General features: G+C 43.7%; 1 protein-coding gene across 1 annotated transcript in view; it reads left to right on the forward strand.

The window, feature by feature from the left end:
• Positions 1-17,860, forward strand: part of LOC137352188 (msx2-interacting protein-like) — a 125,701-nt gene extending 107,841 nt beyond the window's left edge. The window contains exons 12-15 of the mRNA XM_068017377.1: positions 12,481-12,906; positions 13,537-13,731; positions 13,917-14,075; positions 15,699-17,860. Of these exons, the coding sequence (XP_067873478.1) occupies positions 12,481-12,906; positions 13,537-13,731; positions 13,917-14,075; positions 15,699-15,830 (912 nt within the window). The 3' untranslated portion in view covers positions 15,831-17,860. The remainder of the gene's footprint in view (positions 1-12,480; positions 12,907-13,536; positions 13,732-13,916; positions 14,076-15,698) is intronic.
• Positions 17,861-18,911: the final 1,051 nt, after the last annotated feature.

Here is an 18,911-nt window from a genome sequence, read left to right on the forward strand (position 1 = left end):
CCCACGTGCTTTAATTTTGCACACTAACCTCTTATGTGGGACCTTATCAAAAGCCTTCTGAAAATCCAAATACACTACATCTACTGGTTCTCCCTTATCCTGCTAGTTCCATCCTCCAAAAACTTCAGTAGATTTGTTAAGCATGATTTCCCTTTTGTAAACCCATGCTGACTTTGTCCAATCCTGTTTATGCTTTCCAGGTGTTCTGCTATCACATCCTTTATAATAAACTCTAGCATTTTCCCCACTACTGATATTAGGCTAACTGGTCTGTAATTCTGGTCTGTTTTTTCTCTTCCTTTTTTAAATAGTGGGGTTACATTTGCCACCCTCCAATCTGTAGGAACTGCTCCAGAGTCTAGAATTTTGGAAGATGACCACCAATGCATCCACTGTTTCCAGGACCACTTCCTTTAGTACTCTGGGTTTGTAAATTATCAGGCCCTGGGGATTTGTCAGCCTTCAACCCCATTAATTTGCCTAGCACTTTTTTTTTTTACTAATACTGATTTCCTTCAGTTCCTCCCTCTCATTAGACCCTTGGTTCCCTAACATTTCTGGGAGGTTATTTGTGTCCTCCTTTGTGAAGACAGAACCAAAGTATGTGTGTTCTGCTATTTCTTTGTTCCCCATTATAATTTCCCCCATTTCTGACTGTAAGGGACCTACATTTGTCTTCATTAATCTTTTTCTCTTCACATATTTATAGGAGCTTTTACAGTCAGTTTTTATGTTCCCCGCAAGTTTACTCTCATACTCTATTTCCCCCCGCTTAATCAACCTCTTTGTCCTCCTTTCCTGAATTTTAAACTGCTCCCAATCCTCAGACTTGCTGCTTTTCCTGGCAATTTTATATGCCTCCTCTTCGGATCTAATACTATCCCTAATTTTTTTTTGTAATTTGTCACTCTACCAGTCTGACATCCAGTATTGGATGAGCAGAAATTTCCTCCAACTAAATACTGAGAGAATGAAGCCATTGTCTTCAGCCCCTGCCACTGATTCCATCCATCTCCATAGTCACTGAGGTTAAACCAGATTGTTAGCAACTTTGGCGATCTATTTGACCCTGAGTTGAGTTTCCGAGCCTATAGTCTCTCTCACCAAGATTACCTACTTCCATCTCCAAAAACATAGCCTGTCTCTGCATCTGCCTCTGCTTACCTGCTGCAGAACTCCTCATTTCAGAGTGGTTACGGCACAGGAGGAGGACTTTTGGACCTTCGTATCTGTGCCGGCTCTCTGCAAAAGCAACTCAGCTAGTCCCACTCCCCTGCCCTTTCCTCGTAGCCCTGCAATTGTTTTCTCTTCAGATAATCCAATTCCCTTTTGAAAGCCACGATTGACTCTGCCTCCACTACACTCTCAGGCAATGCATTCCAGATCCTAACCACACTCTGCGTGAAAATTATTTTCCTCATGTTGCCTTAAGTTCTTTTGCCATTCACCTTAAATCGTGTCCCTGGTTCTTGACCCTGCCGCCAGTGGAAATTTCTTCCTGTCTACTCTGTCCAGAACCCTCATGGTTTTGAAAACTTCTGTCAAACCTCCTCTCAACCTTCTCTAAGAAGAACTGTCCCAGCTTCTCCAATCTATCCACGTAATTGAAGTCCCCCATCCCTGGAACCATTCTTGTAAATCTTTACTGCACCCTCTCTAATGCCTTCACATCCTTCTTAAGGTGCAGTGCCCAGAATTGAACACAATACTCCGGTTGAAACTGAACCAGTGTTTTATAAAAGGTTCACTATAACTTCCTTGCTTTTGTACTCTATGCCTCTGTTTGTAAAGCCCAGGATCCGGTATGCCTTATTAACCATTTTCTCAACCTGCCCTGTCACCTTCAATGTTTTGTGCACTATACCCCTGGGTCCCTCTGCTCCTATACCCCCTTTAGAATTGTATCCTTTGTTTTATATTGCCTTTTCTCGTTCTTCCTACCAAAATGTATCACTTCACATTTCTCTGCATTAAATTTCATCTGCCATGTGTCCGCCCATCCCACTAGCCTATCCATGTCCTCTTGAAGTCTGTCACGGTTCACAATACTTCCAAGTTTGGTGTCATCTGAAAATTTTGAAATTGTGTCCTGCACACCCAAGGCGAAGTCATTATTATTGATCAAGAAAAGCAGTGGTCCTAGTAGCAACCCCTGGGGAACCCCACTGTACACCTTCCCCAATCCATAAAACAACTGTTCACCACTACACTCTGTTTCCTGTCACTTCGCCAACTTTGTATTCATGCTACCACTATCCCTTTTATTCCATGGGCTTTAACCTTCATGACAAGCCAGTTATGTGGCATTTTATCAAATATCCATGAACATCAAATCAACCACATTACCCTCATCAACCTTCTAGTTACTTCACCAAAATACTCAATCAAGTTAGTTAAACACAATTTACCTTTAACAAATCCAAGTTGGTTTTCCTCAACTAATCCACATTTGTCCAAGTGACTGTTAATTTTGTCCCAGATTATTGTTTCCAAAAGCTTTCCCACCACTGAGGTTAAACTTGACTGGCCTATAGTTGCTGGGCTTATCTTTACACCCTTTTTTGAACAAGGGTGTAACATTTGCAATTCTCCAGTCCTCTGGCACCACCCCTGTATCTAAGGAAGATTGGAGGATTTTGCTAGTACTTCCGCAATTTCCACCCTTCTTTCCCTCGGTATCCTCGGATGCATCTCATCAGGTCCTGGTGACTTATCAGCTTTAAGCCAGCCTTTCCAATACCTCTTTATCAATTTTAGCCCATCCTGTGTCTCAAATACCTCCTTTTTCGCTATGACTTTCACAGCATCTTCCTTGGTAAAGATAAGTGCAAGGTACTCATTTAGTAACTCAGCCATGCCCTCTGCCTCCATGCATAAATCCCCTTTTTGGTCCCTAATTGGCCCCATTTCTCCTTTTACTCCCCTTTTACTATTTAAATGTCTTTAGAAGACTTTTGAACTCCCTTTTAAGTTAGCTGCCAGTCTCTTCTCATACTCTCTCTCTCTACTTTTCTTATTTCTTTTTCCACTTCCCCTCTGAACTTTTCGATATTCATCCTGGTTCTCATTTACACTGTCAACCTGATATCTGTCATATGTCCCATTTTTCTACTGCATCTTACTCTATTCTTTGCGTCATCCAGGGAGCACCGGCATTTCTTGTTCTACCTCTCCCCTTTGTGGGAATGTACCTCGCCTGTACCCAAACCATCTCCTCTTTAAAGGAAGCCCACTATTCCACTACAGTTTTGCCTGCCATCCTTTGATTCCAATTTATCTGGGCCAAATTTGTTTTCACCTCACTGAAATTGGCCCTCCCCCAATCATTTAGTTGTACTCTGGATTGCTGCTTGTCCTTTTCCAAAACTAATCTAAACTTATGATACTATGATCACTGTTCCCTAAATGTTCCCCTACCAACACTTGATCCACTTGACCCACCTCATTCTCCAGAACCAAATCCAGCAATGCCGCCTTCCTCGTTGGATCAGAAACTGATCCAGAAAAATCTCCTGAACACACTCTAGAAACTCTTTCCCCCTCTCTGCCCTTAACACTATTACTCACCCAGTCTATATTAGGATAATTTAACTTCCCCATGATAACTAATCTAAAATTCTTGCACCTCCCTGTAATTTACTTGCAGACTTGTTCCTCTTCATCTTCATCTTTCCCAGTACTTGGTGGTCTATATCTGTATTGTTTCATAACTCTAACGAAATAGACTCTGTCCTTGACCCCTCCAGGACATCCTCTCTCTCCAGCACTGTAATATATTCCTTAACCTCTCCTCCTTCCTTTTCTTCCCGATCATTCCTGAATGCCTTGTATCCAAGAATATTTAGTGCCCAATCTTGTCCTTTTTTGTCACAGGTGTCTGTTATCGCCACAATAACATATTCCCACATGGCTATCTGAGCCTGTAGGGTGATCACATCCATAGACATGATATCCACGAAATGTTCAACCTCACGGATTTGTCCTTTTGTTACCTCTAGACTCGACTGTTGCAATGCTGTCCTGGCTAGCCTCCCATTTTCCTTCATCCTTAAATTTGAGATCATCCAGAGCTCTGCTGCTCCTATCCTAACTCACATCAACCCTGTGCTTGCTAGCCTACATTGCTTCCTGGTCCAGCAACGCCTCGATGCAAAACGTCTCATCTTGTTTTCAAATCCCTCAAATAGCCTACACAGAATCAGAATCACGGAATAATACAGTGCAGAAGAGGCCCTTTGGCCCATCAAGTCTGCACCGATGCATTAAAACACCTGACCTGTCTACCTAATCCCATTTGCCAGCACTTGGCCCATAGCCTTGAATGTTATGACGTGCCAAGTGCTCATCCAGGTACTTTTTAAAGGATGTGAGGCAACCTGCCTCTACCACCCTCCCAGGCAGGGCATTCCAGACCGTCACCACCCTCGTAAAAAAGTTCTTCCTCAAATCCCCCTTAAAACTCCCGCCCCTTGCCTTAAACTTGTGACCCCTCGTAACTGACCCTTCAACTAAGAGGAACAGCTTCTCCCTATCCACCCTGTCCATGCCCCTCATAATCTTGTACGCCTTGATCAGGTCACCCCTCAGTCTTCTCTGCTCCAGTGAAAACAACCCAAGCCTATCCAACCTCTCTTCATAGCTTAAATGTTCCATCCCAGGCAACATCCTGGTGAATTGCCTCTGCACCCCCTCCAATGCAATCACATCCTTCCTATAATGTGGCGACCAGAATTGCACACAGTACTCCAGCTGTGGCCTTACCAAAGTTCTGTACAACTCCAACATGACCTCCCTGCTTTTGTAATCTATGCCTCGATTTATAAAGGCAAGTGTCCCATATGCCTTTTTCACCACCCTTTTAACCTGCCCTTCTGCCTTCAGAGATCTATGGACAAACACGCCAAGGTCCCTTTGTTCCTCGGGACTTCCCAGTGTCAGGCCATTCATTGAATACTTCCGTGTCACATTACTCCTTCCAAAGTGTATCACCTCACACTTTTCAGCGTTAAATTCCATCTGCCACTTTTCTGCCCATTTGACCATCCCGTCTATATCTTCCTGTAACCCAAGACACTCCACCTCACTGTTTAGCACTCGGCCAATCTTTGTGTCATCCGCGAACTTACTGATCCTACCCCCCACATAGTCATCTATGTCGTTTATATAAATGACAAACAATAGGGGACCCAGCACAGATCACTGTGGTATGCCACTGGGCACTGGCTTCCAGTCACTAAAACAGCCATCTGTCATCACTCTCTGTCTCCTACAGCTAAGCCAATTTTGAATCCAACTTGTCAAGTTACCTTGTATCCCATGTGCATTTGCTTTCTTGATAAGTCTCCCATGTGGGACCTTGTCAAAGGCTTTGCTGAAATCCATGTAAACTACATCAACTGCACTACCCTCATCTACACACCTGGTCACATGCTCAAAAAATTCAATCAAATTTGTTAGGCCTGAGCTCCCTCTGACAAAGCCATGCTGACTATTCCTAATCAAATTTTGCCCCTCCAAGTGGTGATAGATTCTTTCCTTCAGAATTTTCTCCAAGTTTCCCTAACACTGACGCGTGACTCACTGGTCTGTAGTTCCCTGGCTTATCTCTACAACCTTTCTTAAATAGTGGGACCACATTAGCTGTTCTCCAGTCCTCTGGCACCTCCCCCGTGGCCAGAGAGGAATTAAAAATTAGGGTCAAAACCCCTGCAATCTCTGCCCTCACCTCCCACAGCATCCTGCGACACAAATCGTCCGGACCTGGAGATTTGTCCACTTTTAAGCCTTCCAAAACCTCCAATACCTTGTCACTCCCTATGACAATTTGCTCAAGAACCTCACAGTCTCTCTCTCTCTAAGTTCTATATCTACATCCTCTTTCTCTTGGGTGAAGACAGATGTGAAGTATTCGTTCAACACCCTACCAATGTCCTCTGGCTCCACCCACACATTTCCCCATTGGTCCCTAACGGGTCCTTACCTCTCCTTATCTCTGTACCCTCCTCCAGCCTTACAAACCTCCGACATCACTGCACTCCTCCAATTCTAGCCGCTTGTGCATCCCCGATTTTCTTTGCTTCTCTGATGGTGGCTGTCCCTTCAGTTGCCTAGGCACTAAGCTCTGGAATCCCACCCTAAACCTCTGCCTCGCTACCTCTCTCAATCCCTTAAGATGCCCCTTCAAACTTACCTTTGACCAAACTTTTGGTCAACAGTCCTAATATCTCTATGTGGCCCGGTTTCCTTTTAATTCATTCATGGGATGTGGGCGTCGCTGGTAAGGTCAGCATTTATTGCCCGTCCCTAATTGCCCTTGAGAAGGTGGTGATGAACTGCAGTCTATGTAGTCTAGGTACAGCCACTGTGCTGTTGGGTAGGGGGTTCCAGGATTTTAACCCAGTGACAATGAAGGAAAGGCGATATAGTTCCAAGTCAGGATGGTGTGTGACTTGGAGGGGAACTTGCATGTGGTTGTGTTCCCATGCACCAGCTGTCCTTGTTCTTCAAGGTGGTAGAGATCATGGTTTGGAACGTGCTGTCAAAGGAGCCTTGATGAATTGGTGGAGTGAATTTGTAGATGGTTACAGAGTCTTGGTGCGCCTGTGGTGGAGGGAATGAATGATTAAGGTGGTAGGTGAGGGGCCGATCAAGCGGACGGCTTTGTCCTGTATGGAGTTGAGCTTCTTTGTTGGAACTGCATTCGTGCAGGTATGTGGGGAGCCTTCCATCACAGTCCTGACTTGTGCCTTGTACATGGCGGACAGGCTTTGGGGAGTCTGGTGGTGAGATACTCCCAACCTCTGACCTGGTCTTGTAGTCACATTATTTATGTTTTTGGTCAATGGTGACCCACCAGAATGTTGTTGGGGGATTCAGCAATGTCAGTGCTGTTGAACATCAAGGGGAGATGGTTAGGTTCTCGCTTGTTGGAGATGTTTATTACCTGGCACTTGTGTAGCACGAATGTTACTTGGCAATTATCAGCCCAGGCTTGAATGTTCTCCAATTCTTGCTGCATGTGGGCACGGACTGCGTCATTACCTGAGGAGTTGCGAATGGTACTGAACAATGTGCAATCATCGGTGAGCATCCCCACTGTGACCTTTATGATGAGGGTGGCACAGTGGCGCAGTGGTTAGCTCTGCAGCCTCACAGCTCCAGGGACCCGGGTTCGATTCTGGGTACTGCCTGTGTGGAGTTTGCAAGTTCTCCCTGTGTCTGCGTGGGTTTTCTCCGGGTGCTCCGGTTTCCTCCCACAAGCCAAAAGACTTGCAGGTTGATAGGTAAATTGGCCATTATAAATTGTCACTAGTTTAAGCAGGTGATAGGGACAGGTGGGGATGTTTGGTAGGAATATGGGATTAGTGTAGGATTAGTATAAATGGGTGGTTGATGTTCGGCACAGACTCGGTGGGCCGAAGGGCCTGTTTCAGTGCTGTATCTCTAATCTAATCTAATCTAATCTAAGGGAAGGTCATTGATGAAGCAGCTGAAGATGCTTGGGACTAGGACATTGTTCTGAGGAACTCCTGGGGCTGAGATGATTGGCCTCCAACAACCACAACCATCTTCCTTTGTGCTAGGTACAACTGCAACCAGTGGAGAGCTTTCCTCCTTATTCCCATTGACTTCCATTTTGCTAGGGCTATTTGATGTCATACTCGGTTAAATGTTGCAGTCACTCTCACCTCATCTCTGGAATTCAACTCTTGTGTCCATGTTTGAACCAAAGCTGTAATTTTTTTTCCCCGTTCGTTCATGGGATGTGGGCGTCGTTGGCTTGGCCAGCATTTATTGCCCTTGAGAAGATGGTGGTGAGCTGCCTTCTTGAACTGTTGCAGTACATGTGGGGTAGGTACACCAACAGTGCTGTTAGTAAGGGAGTTCCAGGATTTTGACCCAGCAACAGTGAAGGAATGGCGATATAATTCCAAGTCAGGATGGTGTGTGGCTTGAAGGGAAACTTGCAGGTGGTGGTGTTCCCATGCATCTGCTGCCCTTGTCCTTCTTGGTGGTACAGGTTGCAGGTTTGGAAGGTGTTGTCTGAGGAGCCTTGGTGCATTGCTGCATTGCATCATGTAGATGGTACACACTGCTGCCACTGTGCGTCGGTGGTGGAGGGAGTAAATGTTTGTAGATGGAGTGCCACTCAAGCGGGCTGCTTTGTCCTGGATGGTGTCGAGCTTCTTGAGTGTTGTTGGAGCTGCACCCATCCAGGCAAATGGAGAGTATTCCATCACACTCCTGACTTGTGCCTTGTAGATGGTGGACAGGCTTTTGGGGAGTCAGGAGTTGAGTTACTCGCCGCAGGATTCCTAGCCTCTGACTTGCTCTTGTAGCCACGGTATTTATATGGCTACTCCAGTTCAGTTTCTGGTCAATGGTAATGCCCAGGATGTTGATAGTGGGGGATTCAGCGATGGTAATGCCATTGAATGTCAAGGGGAGATGGTTAGATTCTCTCTTGTTGTAGATGGTCATTGCCTGGCACTTCTGAGGCATGAATGTTACTTGCCACTTATCAGCCCAAGCCTGGATACTGTCCAGGTCTTGCTGCATTACCTGAGGAGTCGTAAATGGTGTTGAACTGTGCAATCATCAGCAAACATCCCCACTTCTGACCTTATGATGGAGGGAAGGTCATTGATGAAGCAGCTGAAGATGGTTGGTCCTAGGACACTACCCTGAGGAACTCCTGCAGTGATGTTCTGGAGCTGAGATGATTGACCTCCAACAACCATAACCATCTTCCTTTGCACTAGGTATGATTCCAACCAGAGGAGAGTTTTCCCCCTGATTCCCATTCACTCTAGTTTAGCTAGGTCTGCAACTGAATGGTCCTGTCAGAACCTAAATTAAGCATTCGTGAGCAAGTTATTCGTAAGTGCCACTTGATAGTACTGTCAATGACACCTTCCATTACTTTGCTAATGATCGTGAGTACACTGATGGGGCGGTAATTGGCCAGATTAGATTTGTCCTGTTTTTTGTGGTCAGGGCAGACCTGGGCAACTTTCCACATTGACGGATAGGTGTCAGTGTTGTAACTGTACTGGAGCAGCCTGGCTAGGGGCACGGCTAGTTCTAGAGCACAAGTCTTCAGCCCTATAGGCGGGATGTTGTCTGGGCTGTAGCCTTTGCTGTATCTAGTGCACTTGGCTATTTCTTGATACCACATGGAGTGAATCGAATTGGCTGAAAACTGTCATCTGTGATGATGTGGTCTTCAGGAGGAGGCCGAGATGGATCACCTACTTGGCACTTTTGATTAAAGATGATTGCAAATGCTTCAGCCTTGGCTTTTGCACTAGCCTTTGCCATCATTGAGGATGTTTGTTGAACCTCCTCATCCCCATCAGTTGTTTAATTGTCCACCACCATTCATGACTGGATGTGGCAGGACTGCAGTGTGTTGATCTGATCTGTTGGTTGTGGGATGTCTTAGCTCTGTCTGTGGCATGCTGCTTCCACTGTTTAGTATGCATGCAGCGTCACCAGTTTAGCACCTCATTTTTGGGTATGCCTCGTGCTGCTCCTGACATGCTTTCCTACTCTCTTTATTGAATCAGGGTTGCTCCCCGGCTTGATGGTAGAGTGAGGGATATGCCGGGCCATGAGATGACAGAGTGTGGTGGAATACAATTCTGCTGTTGCTGATGGTGCACAGTGCCTCATGAATGTCCAGTTTTGAGTTGCTAGATCTGTTCTGAATGAGGACTGTGCAGTGGTCACTTCGACCAATACTGACATGGACAGATGCATCTGTGACAAGTAGATTGACATGGATGAGGTCAAGTAGGTTTTTCCCTCGTGTTGGTTCTCACCACTTGCTGCAGGCCCAGTCTGGCAGATATGTCCTTTATCATGGTCAGCCCAGTCAGTAGTGGTGCTACCAAGCCACTCTTGGTTAATTTTCTGTTGGTGTCAAATTTTGTTTGATATTCACTCCTGTGAAGCACCTTGGGACGTTTTACTATGTTAAAGATGATGTAGGAATGTATCTTGGTATTGTTTATAAAGCCAAGGGTCCCTAATGCTTTTTTTAACAGCCTTCTCAACTTGTCCTGCCACCTTCAAAGAGTTGTTTACGTATGCCGCAAGGTTTCTCTTCCTTTAGAGAAATATTTGGCCGAACACTTGTAATTCAGAATTTGCTAGTGTGTGCACGTTTTTCCAGATATGAAAGAAGGAACAAACTATAGCACCTTTCATGACCTAAGGACATCACAAAGCTCATTACAAGCAATTAAATACTGTTGCAGTGTAGTTACTGTTGTCATGTTGGAAACTGAGCAGCCAATTTCTGCATAGCAATGTCCAACACAAACAGCAATGAGATAATGATCAGATAACCTGTTTTAGTGATGTTGATTGAGGGATAAATATTGACCCGGACGACGGGGAGATCACCCCTGCTCTTCTTGGAATAGTGTCGTGGCATCTTTTGCGTTCACCTTAGAGGGCATACGAGACATCAGTTTAATGTCTCATCCAAAAGACAGCACCTTCGATGGTGTAGCAATTGCTCAGTAGTGCACTGAAGTGACGACCTGGATTCGGTGCTCGAGTCTTTGGAGTGGTGCTTGAACCCACAACCTTCTGACTCAAGAGTCAAGTGCTACCAGTGAGCCAAAGCTGGCGTTTAAGTGCTGGCAACACTGTAAATCGCTGTTAAGTAATGTCATATTGTAAGGAAGTCAGGCTTTCCATGGTTCAACATAATTCTTCATCAGAGAAGTTTTGTTGATTTAAGTTACTGATTTGAAGATGGTTTTGATGGCTAAAATGTTTTATCTTTAAAATGTATGCTACTGCCAGGCATTTTTGGCTGATGCTGTGAAGATCCTGTTTTTGAATTCTGTCCCTGGGCACAAATACACAATGAAGTTGGAAATTGTCATACTGTGTCATTGTCTCTGAGTGGGACAATTGTGGACAGTTTTGTTCTCAAGTTAAATGTCAAAATAGAGCATCTTGCTCATTCATTGCAATTTCAGTTGCCCTCGGGTAGGGCTGTCATTTCACCGAGGGTGGGGAGGGAAGAGAGCTGAGACAATATTTCTATTGGAGTTTTATATTGTCTTGAGTCAGGTGATCTTCCCCCTGCCCACTTTCAGACAGTAGTCTGAGGAGCCTTTCCCTCTTCCACTGTTGGTAGTATTTTAGAATTAGCTGATTTTTCAAATTTTTTGATGCTTCAATGTCATCATCATTTTGAGTATGTTCATCGGTACATTTACTTACTGGAGTGCTTTATTGTTTTTGCTCCAGTTAGAAGTCTGTGTCTGTATTTCCCATCCATATTTTTGCCTGCTGTGTCACAGAACCTTTTTTCCTCGAAGGTGCCTCCCACAGACTTGGAATTTACCTTTGCAATTGGGTCCACAATCCAATTTTGAAATGAAGCATTCTTAAGCCAGGGGACTTCCACAAACATCAGCTCTTGGGCTTTTCTGGGGCAAATCCTATTGCATATTTCCCACATCTTCTTTCCACTTTTTATGCTGTGTTTTTACTCCTGCTGTTTCCCTCCCCTTGAAGGATACTCATCTTTAGTTTTTGTCACCAATATAAATAGCTCATATCCGATCTCCCTCTTATATTCCAAGCTGCATCCACAGGATTCTTCTGTGAGGCTTAGATATTTGTTATTTTATCTAGACTGATTTTCTTTTTAAGATTAACTGAAACATTGCCGATGTATTTCTATTGAAGCGCTACCCTCAGCTATCTTCAACAATTAAGACTTTAAATAGTCAAGAGCACTAAACTTTAGTGACCCCCACAAAAGCTGAGTTGCCAACACTTTCTCTTGGCATGGAGCTTTTATGTTCCAGCTTATAGGTAGATATATGAGAACTGTTGTGCAGCAGCGGTCCGCTGGATAACGTCATGGCTTTTCAAAGCCTAGATGACTCCATCTACCACATCTCTCTTCCAAAATTTCCCCTGTTGCACCACCCACCCCCCCGCCTGCAAACCATGTCATCACTTGAAATGACATGTTGGGAGGTAGCAGAAATGCTTTCCTCGATAGCAGAATATAATCAGCTCAGACTAGGTTACTAAAAAGTTATGTCATTCCATTCTGAAGGAATGTTTGAGGAATTATCAGTTCAGGATCTGATTCAAGTTTTTCCACATAATGTGTTAAATCATTACTTTGTTTCTATCAAAAGCTTCAACTCGAATGTTCCAAAAATCTGTGGTATAGTAGCTAATTATCAACATAGTACACTCAAAACAGGTAAGTCTGAAAAGACAAATTCCAGATGGCAGTCTGGGCAAAATCATTGAGGAATTCAGGGAATTCTCAAACAGTTTTGTTGAGAGCATCTTTCAGATTGATTTGGAGATCCTAGTCATAGATTCAGCCAGCCTTAATGCATAAATAAAATGTGTGGGGGGGGGTGGGTGGTGTTGGGTGAATACAGGAATATTTTCAATGCTATGTTTGTAAAACTCTCCATTCTTTAATAGGGTATTTCGGAAGGGGAACATGCACACCCTGGCCAGAGAAGTAAAACTCCACAAATATCCCAGGATACCAAGGGAACTGCAGCTCCTGAGCATCCTCATCATGTATCTATCACCAGACTGCCAGGGCAGATGGAACTGCACTCACCTCACCTGCAGCATCTACAGAGAGAGAGAGTACAGCCAGAAGCTAATCCGACTTCCTATCCTTCTCCAACTGGAGTGTCTATGCCAATCAAACATGAACTATCCTCACCGCACCAGCCCCTAACTCCAAAGCAACCATCTTTTATCTCTACACAATCCTCAACACCAGGAGCAGCCCCACCACCTGTGATGTCCAGGCCAGACCCCCAAACCACTGGAAAGCAGGATCCACAGCCACCGTCAGGCTCACAGAGACCTGTGGACATGGTGCAGCTTCTGACAGTAAGCATCAACTCCATAGCATCAGTTAAATAGACTAGCTTGGATTTATCAACTAACATAAAAAGGAATTTTGAATTATCGAAACCCAGAGTTTCAAAATCATTTGTAAAATGTTGAGTTTGAATATGGAGATTGGTTGAAGTGGCATAGGTGTCGGTCTGTTTCCTCATGGTCATAACTGTTCCCTTACCCACTTCTATTAGCAGGCTTTATTTTTATGACCCTTTCACTTCTCATCTGCTCCACTTTGTTTCATACTTTCGTTTCGTCATTTTTAAAATTTTGTATGTTTTATAAAACTTGTTTATGACTCTAACTTGGGGCTGAATTAGAAGAATAAACTGCTTTTAAATGAAAACTTCCTTGAAACATTGAGGAAGATTCTAACTAAGGTGAGTAATCTACCATGTTTAGCTGAAAGAAATCCCCTTAACTATTTGCTCTCATTTCAGTGGTTCCTCTTGCCTGTGCTGGCTGTATCTAACAGTGTACCATTCCCCTTCACATTCATAATCTTCAATTTAGGGAAGATGTTGCATCTTTATAAGGTCTGCATGTATAGCACTGAAATGCTGCAGGATTAAAGCGCTGTTAAGTGTGATTTACATTTTTAAATGTTTGTCCCTTTAGAAGTACCCAATTGTGTGGCAGGGGCTGCTAGCTCTAAAGAATGATACAGCCGCAGTGCAGCTACATTTTGTGTCTGGCAACAACGTTCTGGCCCATCGGTCACTTCCAGCACCCGAGGGCGGGCCTCCTCTCAGAATTGCTCAACGCATGCGGCTGGAGGCATCACAGCTGGAAGGTGTGGCACGTAGAATGACGGTAAGTGGCTTTAGGAGGGGCAGTTACAATATTTCTTTAAACGTTTGTGGATAAAAACTCAAATGCAGTGATGTTTTATCTTTAAAATTTGTGTCTTTAAACGTTATGATTATAATTTGGGCATATGCGGAATAGGAAATAATTGTTGGAGTGAAGATCACCTGACAATTTTTTTTGTTTTCTAGGTGGAAACTGATTACTGCTTATTGTTGGCTTTACCATGCGGTCGTGATCAGGAAGATGTAGTGAGTCAAACAGAGTCACTGAAGGCTGGTTTTATTAACTATCTACAGCTCAAACAAGCTGCTGGCATCATCAATGTTCCGAATCCTGGCTCGAATCAGGTATATGGTCAAACTGAAATTCAGTTGCATGTGTTTTTGCCCACCAAGGGGGCAGAACAAGAGATGAATGCAGGTTGGGTGTAGATGGTGTCATACACCCAGAAGTGATGGATTGTTGCTCTCTGACTCTTGTCTTGTGAGCTGTATCAATACTGTCATTTTGAATTAGCTTTACTGGAGCAACTGGAAATACCCTGATGTCCCCAGCAACCAAAGAAAACTCTGGATTGCAGCCAAGCAACATCATAGGAATTTAAACCTTTTCCAGTGGGCTGTAGGAACAGGCTATTTCCATTTTGCAGTGGGATGTTGTAAATAGTAATATGTCCTTCAGGCAGAGACATGAAGCTGCTCAAGGCAGAAAGGCAAGTGACTCTTTCTTTCCTCCTAGTCTCCCCCCTTCCCAACTTCAAAATTGACAATTTTTATGTTTTTTCTGTTCATATCTAACAATTTGGACTTTGGAATCAAAAACACAATTTCTAAATTTGCAGATGACACCAAATTGGGGGGGATAGTCAATACTGAGGAGGACTGCAACAAATTTCAGGAGAACTTTAAGAATCTTGCAGAATAGGCAAATAATTGGCAAATGAAGTTCAACACAGATAAATATTAGGTAGTACATTTTGGTAGGAAGAATAGGGAGGTCAAAAGAAAATTGGTTGGGCACTTGAAGGAAATAAACTTGTAGGGCTACGGGGTTCAAGCGGGGGAGTGGGACTGATAGGATTGCTTTGCGGAGTAGAGGACTGCTACCTGACCCAAACCGACAGGACCGGACGACATGTGTCGGGTTCGGGTCAGGTCAGGTCAGGCCGGGCCCATCTTCAAGGTCCGGCTTTCTGGCTCGGGTTGGGTCGTACCGAGTCCAGGTCTGGTCGGGCTAGACACACCTGGTAAGTGCTCTGCCGGTAAGTATTGAAATTAAAAAGCTTATCTGAGCTGGGAGTCCGGGACGAAACTGAGTCTGCGCAGTGAGTGAGTGACGTCACTATGACGTCATCACGCATGCGCTGCAGCTTCGTGGAGCTTCCCAGTCGGAAGGTAAGTAAAGGGATGGTCGAGTCGGCTTGAGTTGGGTTCGGCACGGGGCAAAACCAGAGGGACTTGGGCTGGGTCGGGCTCAGGTCTGCTGTGGTTTGGTCAGGTTCTTTTTTCCTGACCTGAGCAGGCCTCTACTGTGGAGAGCTGGCATGGACTCGATGGGCCAAATAGCCTCCCCCTATGCTGTAAATGACTGAATCTTACCTTGGCCAGTTGAATCTGCAGGCCTCCCTCTCCCATCGTACTATATTCCGAGTTGATTGAACTTCAGAAGAGAAATCTGGTCAGTTTAAAAACTGTGGATACTGATAGGTTTGAAGACGAGGAGTTCATTTTTGAGCTTTCCAGGATGAGTGCTTGAATGAGGCCGATGTTTGAAGCCCCACAACTAATTAAAATGAAATCTTTGTAGTGAGCCAGTTGTTTGCATATCAAAATGAAACATAGTTTGAGATTCATTGGGAATTATTTTACCACATTGAAAGTGAAAGTTTTAATGATAGTTATTATTCTGCAGAAAACCTGCCGATGTTTTGGAGGCTGCACCCACTGATCTTGTGCCTTTTCTCTTTGCAGCCTGCTTATGTTCTACAGATATTCCCACCCTGTGAATTCTCTGAAAGTCATCTGTCCCGTCTAGCCCCAGATTTGCTTGCCAGCATCTCCAACATCTCCCCTCATCTAATGATTGTCATTGCTTCAGTATGAGCATTTGGTTTGCTCTCCTTTTTAATCTTGGACTCCGTTACACTGCCAACTGCCAATCTTCTTCCAAGCAGGGCCCGATTTGGACAATGGGCAGCTACGTGTTTACAATGTTTCCAGCCCTGGGCGAACTGGTGGGCTCCAGTGGCAGAGTGGAAACCCCTCTATGTAATCCTGCACTCTCGGCGATTCCTGTTTATGTGAATTGGGATTACCATTGCACTATATTAGTGACTTGGTGACTGTATGGCAGTAGATTGCTATGGATCTTATCATGGTAGCATCCTGGACCCCCTCTGATGGACTTGAAGGCAGGACCTCAGAATCCCTACCTGTTTCAGCAGGGCCAGAGTTGGGACGCTTTCAACCACACCATCAGTTGTAAGGATCAACTTTTTCCTTTCGTAAATCTCCTTTCTTCGAGAAGGAATCAAATGGGCTGATTGCTGAGAGAAGAGGGATGAACAGTTTAAACTGAAAAGGGAAATAAAGCTGGTGGGAAATGCTGAATCCTTGGAACCATGAATTCAAACTTTACTGAGATGAAAAAAACATACAATTTTACCTGTGCCAAAATGCATTTTCAGAGAAATCTTATTTTCATATGCGGACTTTGTACTTTCATTCATTCTTAAGTGCGCTTCACTACTCCTTAACGCTGCCCTTCAAGATGTGAGAGTATTTTATGCTTGTCAGGACATCTGTTCGGTTTCATTAATTTATAAATTCTTTCCACAGTCCTTTGTTTTTTTATCCTTTTGTTGTTTGGAGCGATCTGAGTCTGATTTAAGCCAATGTGGTGAAAAGTGGTCTCCAATACGCAGCAAAAACTGGTACTGAGTAAACAAGCCCCCTACTCCTATTAGGACGGGGGTGCATGGGGACTGATACTCCCAAGAAAACGGCTGCGCTGTCTGAGCTAGCCATGAACGCTGTAACTACCTACCGGCAGCAAGCAGTCTCCTTGTACTTTTTAATGGCGTTTGTACATAGTACTTTTGGAATTCTGTGCTTTGGTCTGATCTGATTAACTTGTGTAAAAAAGAAAGGAAACCCCAACCCCCCCAGACTTGAACCGTGTTACACAGTGCTGTAAATATTTGTAAAACTCAAAACAATTCTTTCATGGTAATGTTGAAGGCACTTATAATTTTGATACACAGAATAAAAATCTTAGCACATTATAGAATATATGGCAGCACTCTCTCTGTACTGTGTGTGTAAATAGCCATCCAGCTGACATTATTTAGTCCCTAGACAGCCAACATTTTCAGGTGGGCTATAAAGATATGGCTATCTTTTTGATGAGTAGGTAATTGTTAAGATGTCCGATCAACATCACTTGTTTCAGCTTGCACCACTCCACACAACTGTGGCAACTGCACCTTCTGGAATTATCCTCTGACCATAGACTCCACTAAAGTGATCTCAAGAAGTAGCTCTGGTAATAAATGTGTTAATTCTGACACCTTGGCTGTCAGGTATGATATGGTTATATAATTTATACTACTAACACACTGGAAGCAACTAGAGAAAGCAGAACTAATTTGCTGAATGGAAGAAACGTGTGTGCCTGGTTTGAACTCTTTCCCTGTTTATCTTAACTGAGTGTATAGGCAAGGAAACAGCTGGTAAGAATATCTTCCCTTTAATATATGGTGATGAAGTGGAGCCAGCTCATTGGGGCTGCCCTGGTAGTCCACTGACTTTTATTATATCAAGTTATCAGCAACTGCAGTAGTCCATGTCTAACATAATTCCTCAATTTAACCTGCAATATAACAGGGTAAATTACTTTTAAAATTAATAGAAGTAGAACATGCTGTGGAGCTTTGGTCAATTTTTGAAAGTTTGAGGAGTAATTTGTGTTGTGCATATCCTGAGAGAGCACAATCCCTTTAAATTAATTTACTAATTCCAAATTCTTGGTGTGTAATTGGTGTTTATTGGTCTATATGTTTAGTGTAATAATCCTAAACCAGGAATTTTGGTTTTTCAAAACTAATGGTGGATTTGAATTTTTGAAGTCACCAAAATCTAAAATGGAACATGACCAGAATGTGATAATTTAATTTAAATGATTTTCTGAATTAAGGTGTTTTTTGCGTTTCTCTAATTCTAATTTGTTAATCTTTACGCTCGTCATTAAATCATTGTTAATGCTTGAAAGGGTTTCAGTCCTGAGAAAGATCAAGCCTCTTTTTATCTTTCGAACTGAAAGAATTAGGTATTTTTGGTAATCTTATTGCTGGGCTGAATCATCACAGTTGCTTCAGAAACATTTGGTTATCTTTATTCAGACAAAAATAATGTGACATTTATAGACCTGTTGTGCTTGCACAATTTACAAAGTTAGTGTTTGGAGATAGATCTTATCTTTGCAAATCTGGTACAGCAGATCCTGTGCACATTACACTCCTGTAACACCAAGACATTTTGTACTGTATATACCTTTGTTTACCAGGCAGTTACTAGGAGCAGTCATAAACGAGCAATTTAAATTTATAAATGGATGTCAAGATCAGATCATATAGTCCCTACAACAAGACAAAACCGTAATCTGGGGCTGTGACCCTCAGTAGAGTCCATTAAAGTCTGTTTTAAATCCTTGCTGGATACCATAAAACAGGATATTAGCTAGCAAATAAAACCTACCTTGGACCAGACAGGACAGTTTTAAAACACAAGTTGGAGACAAGCTTCTCTGATAACTCAATGGATTTATTTCTGTGAGTAGCCGAGCTACACTGCACAGGAAAGGCACCTGGTTCAGTCTCTGGCCTGTGCTGAGTTGACCTCAAGCGAGGCAGTGATGGGGACTATACAGTTGACGTCAGGAGTGTAGGAGGGGGGAAGCGTGTGTGTGGGTGTGGCTATGTTGGATGAAGCTTAGCTGTGCCAGTCCCCAAATACCCTACTGCCACTCATCATCAGGGCTCAGACATCTTGGAAAAGATAGTGGAGGGTATGCACCCACTTACAGCAAAGGAATACAGGGTAAAAAAATTGGGGGAAAAAATGGATGACTGCAGTGTTCCAGTGTAAGATATGTGCAGTGACAATTAAAAGTGTGGATTATATGTG

Source organism: Heterodontus francisci, chromosome 37, assembly GCF_036365525.1.
Source record: "Heterodontus francisci isolate sHetFra1 chromosome 37, sHetFra1.hap1, whole genome shotgun sequence".
Lineage (NCBI taxonomy): Eukaryota > Metazoa > Chordata > Chondrichthyes > Heterodontiformes > Heterodontidae > Heterodontus > Heterodontus francisci.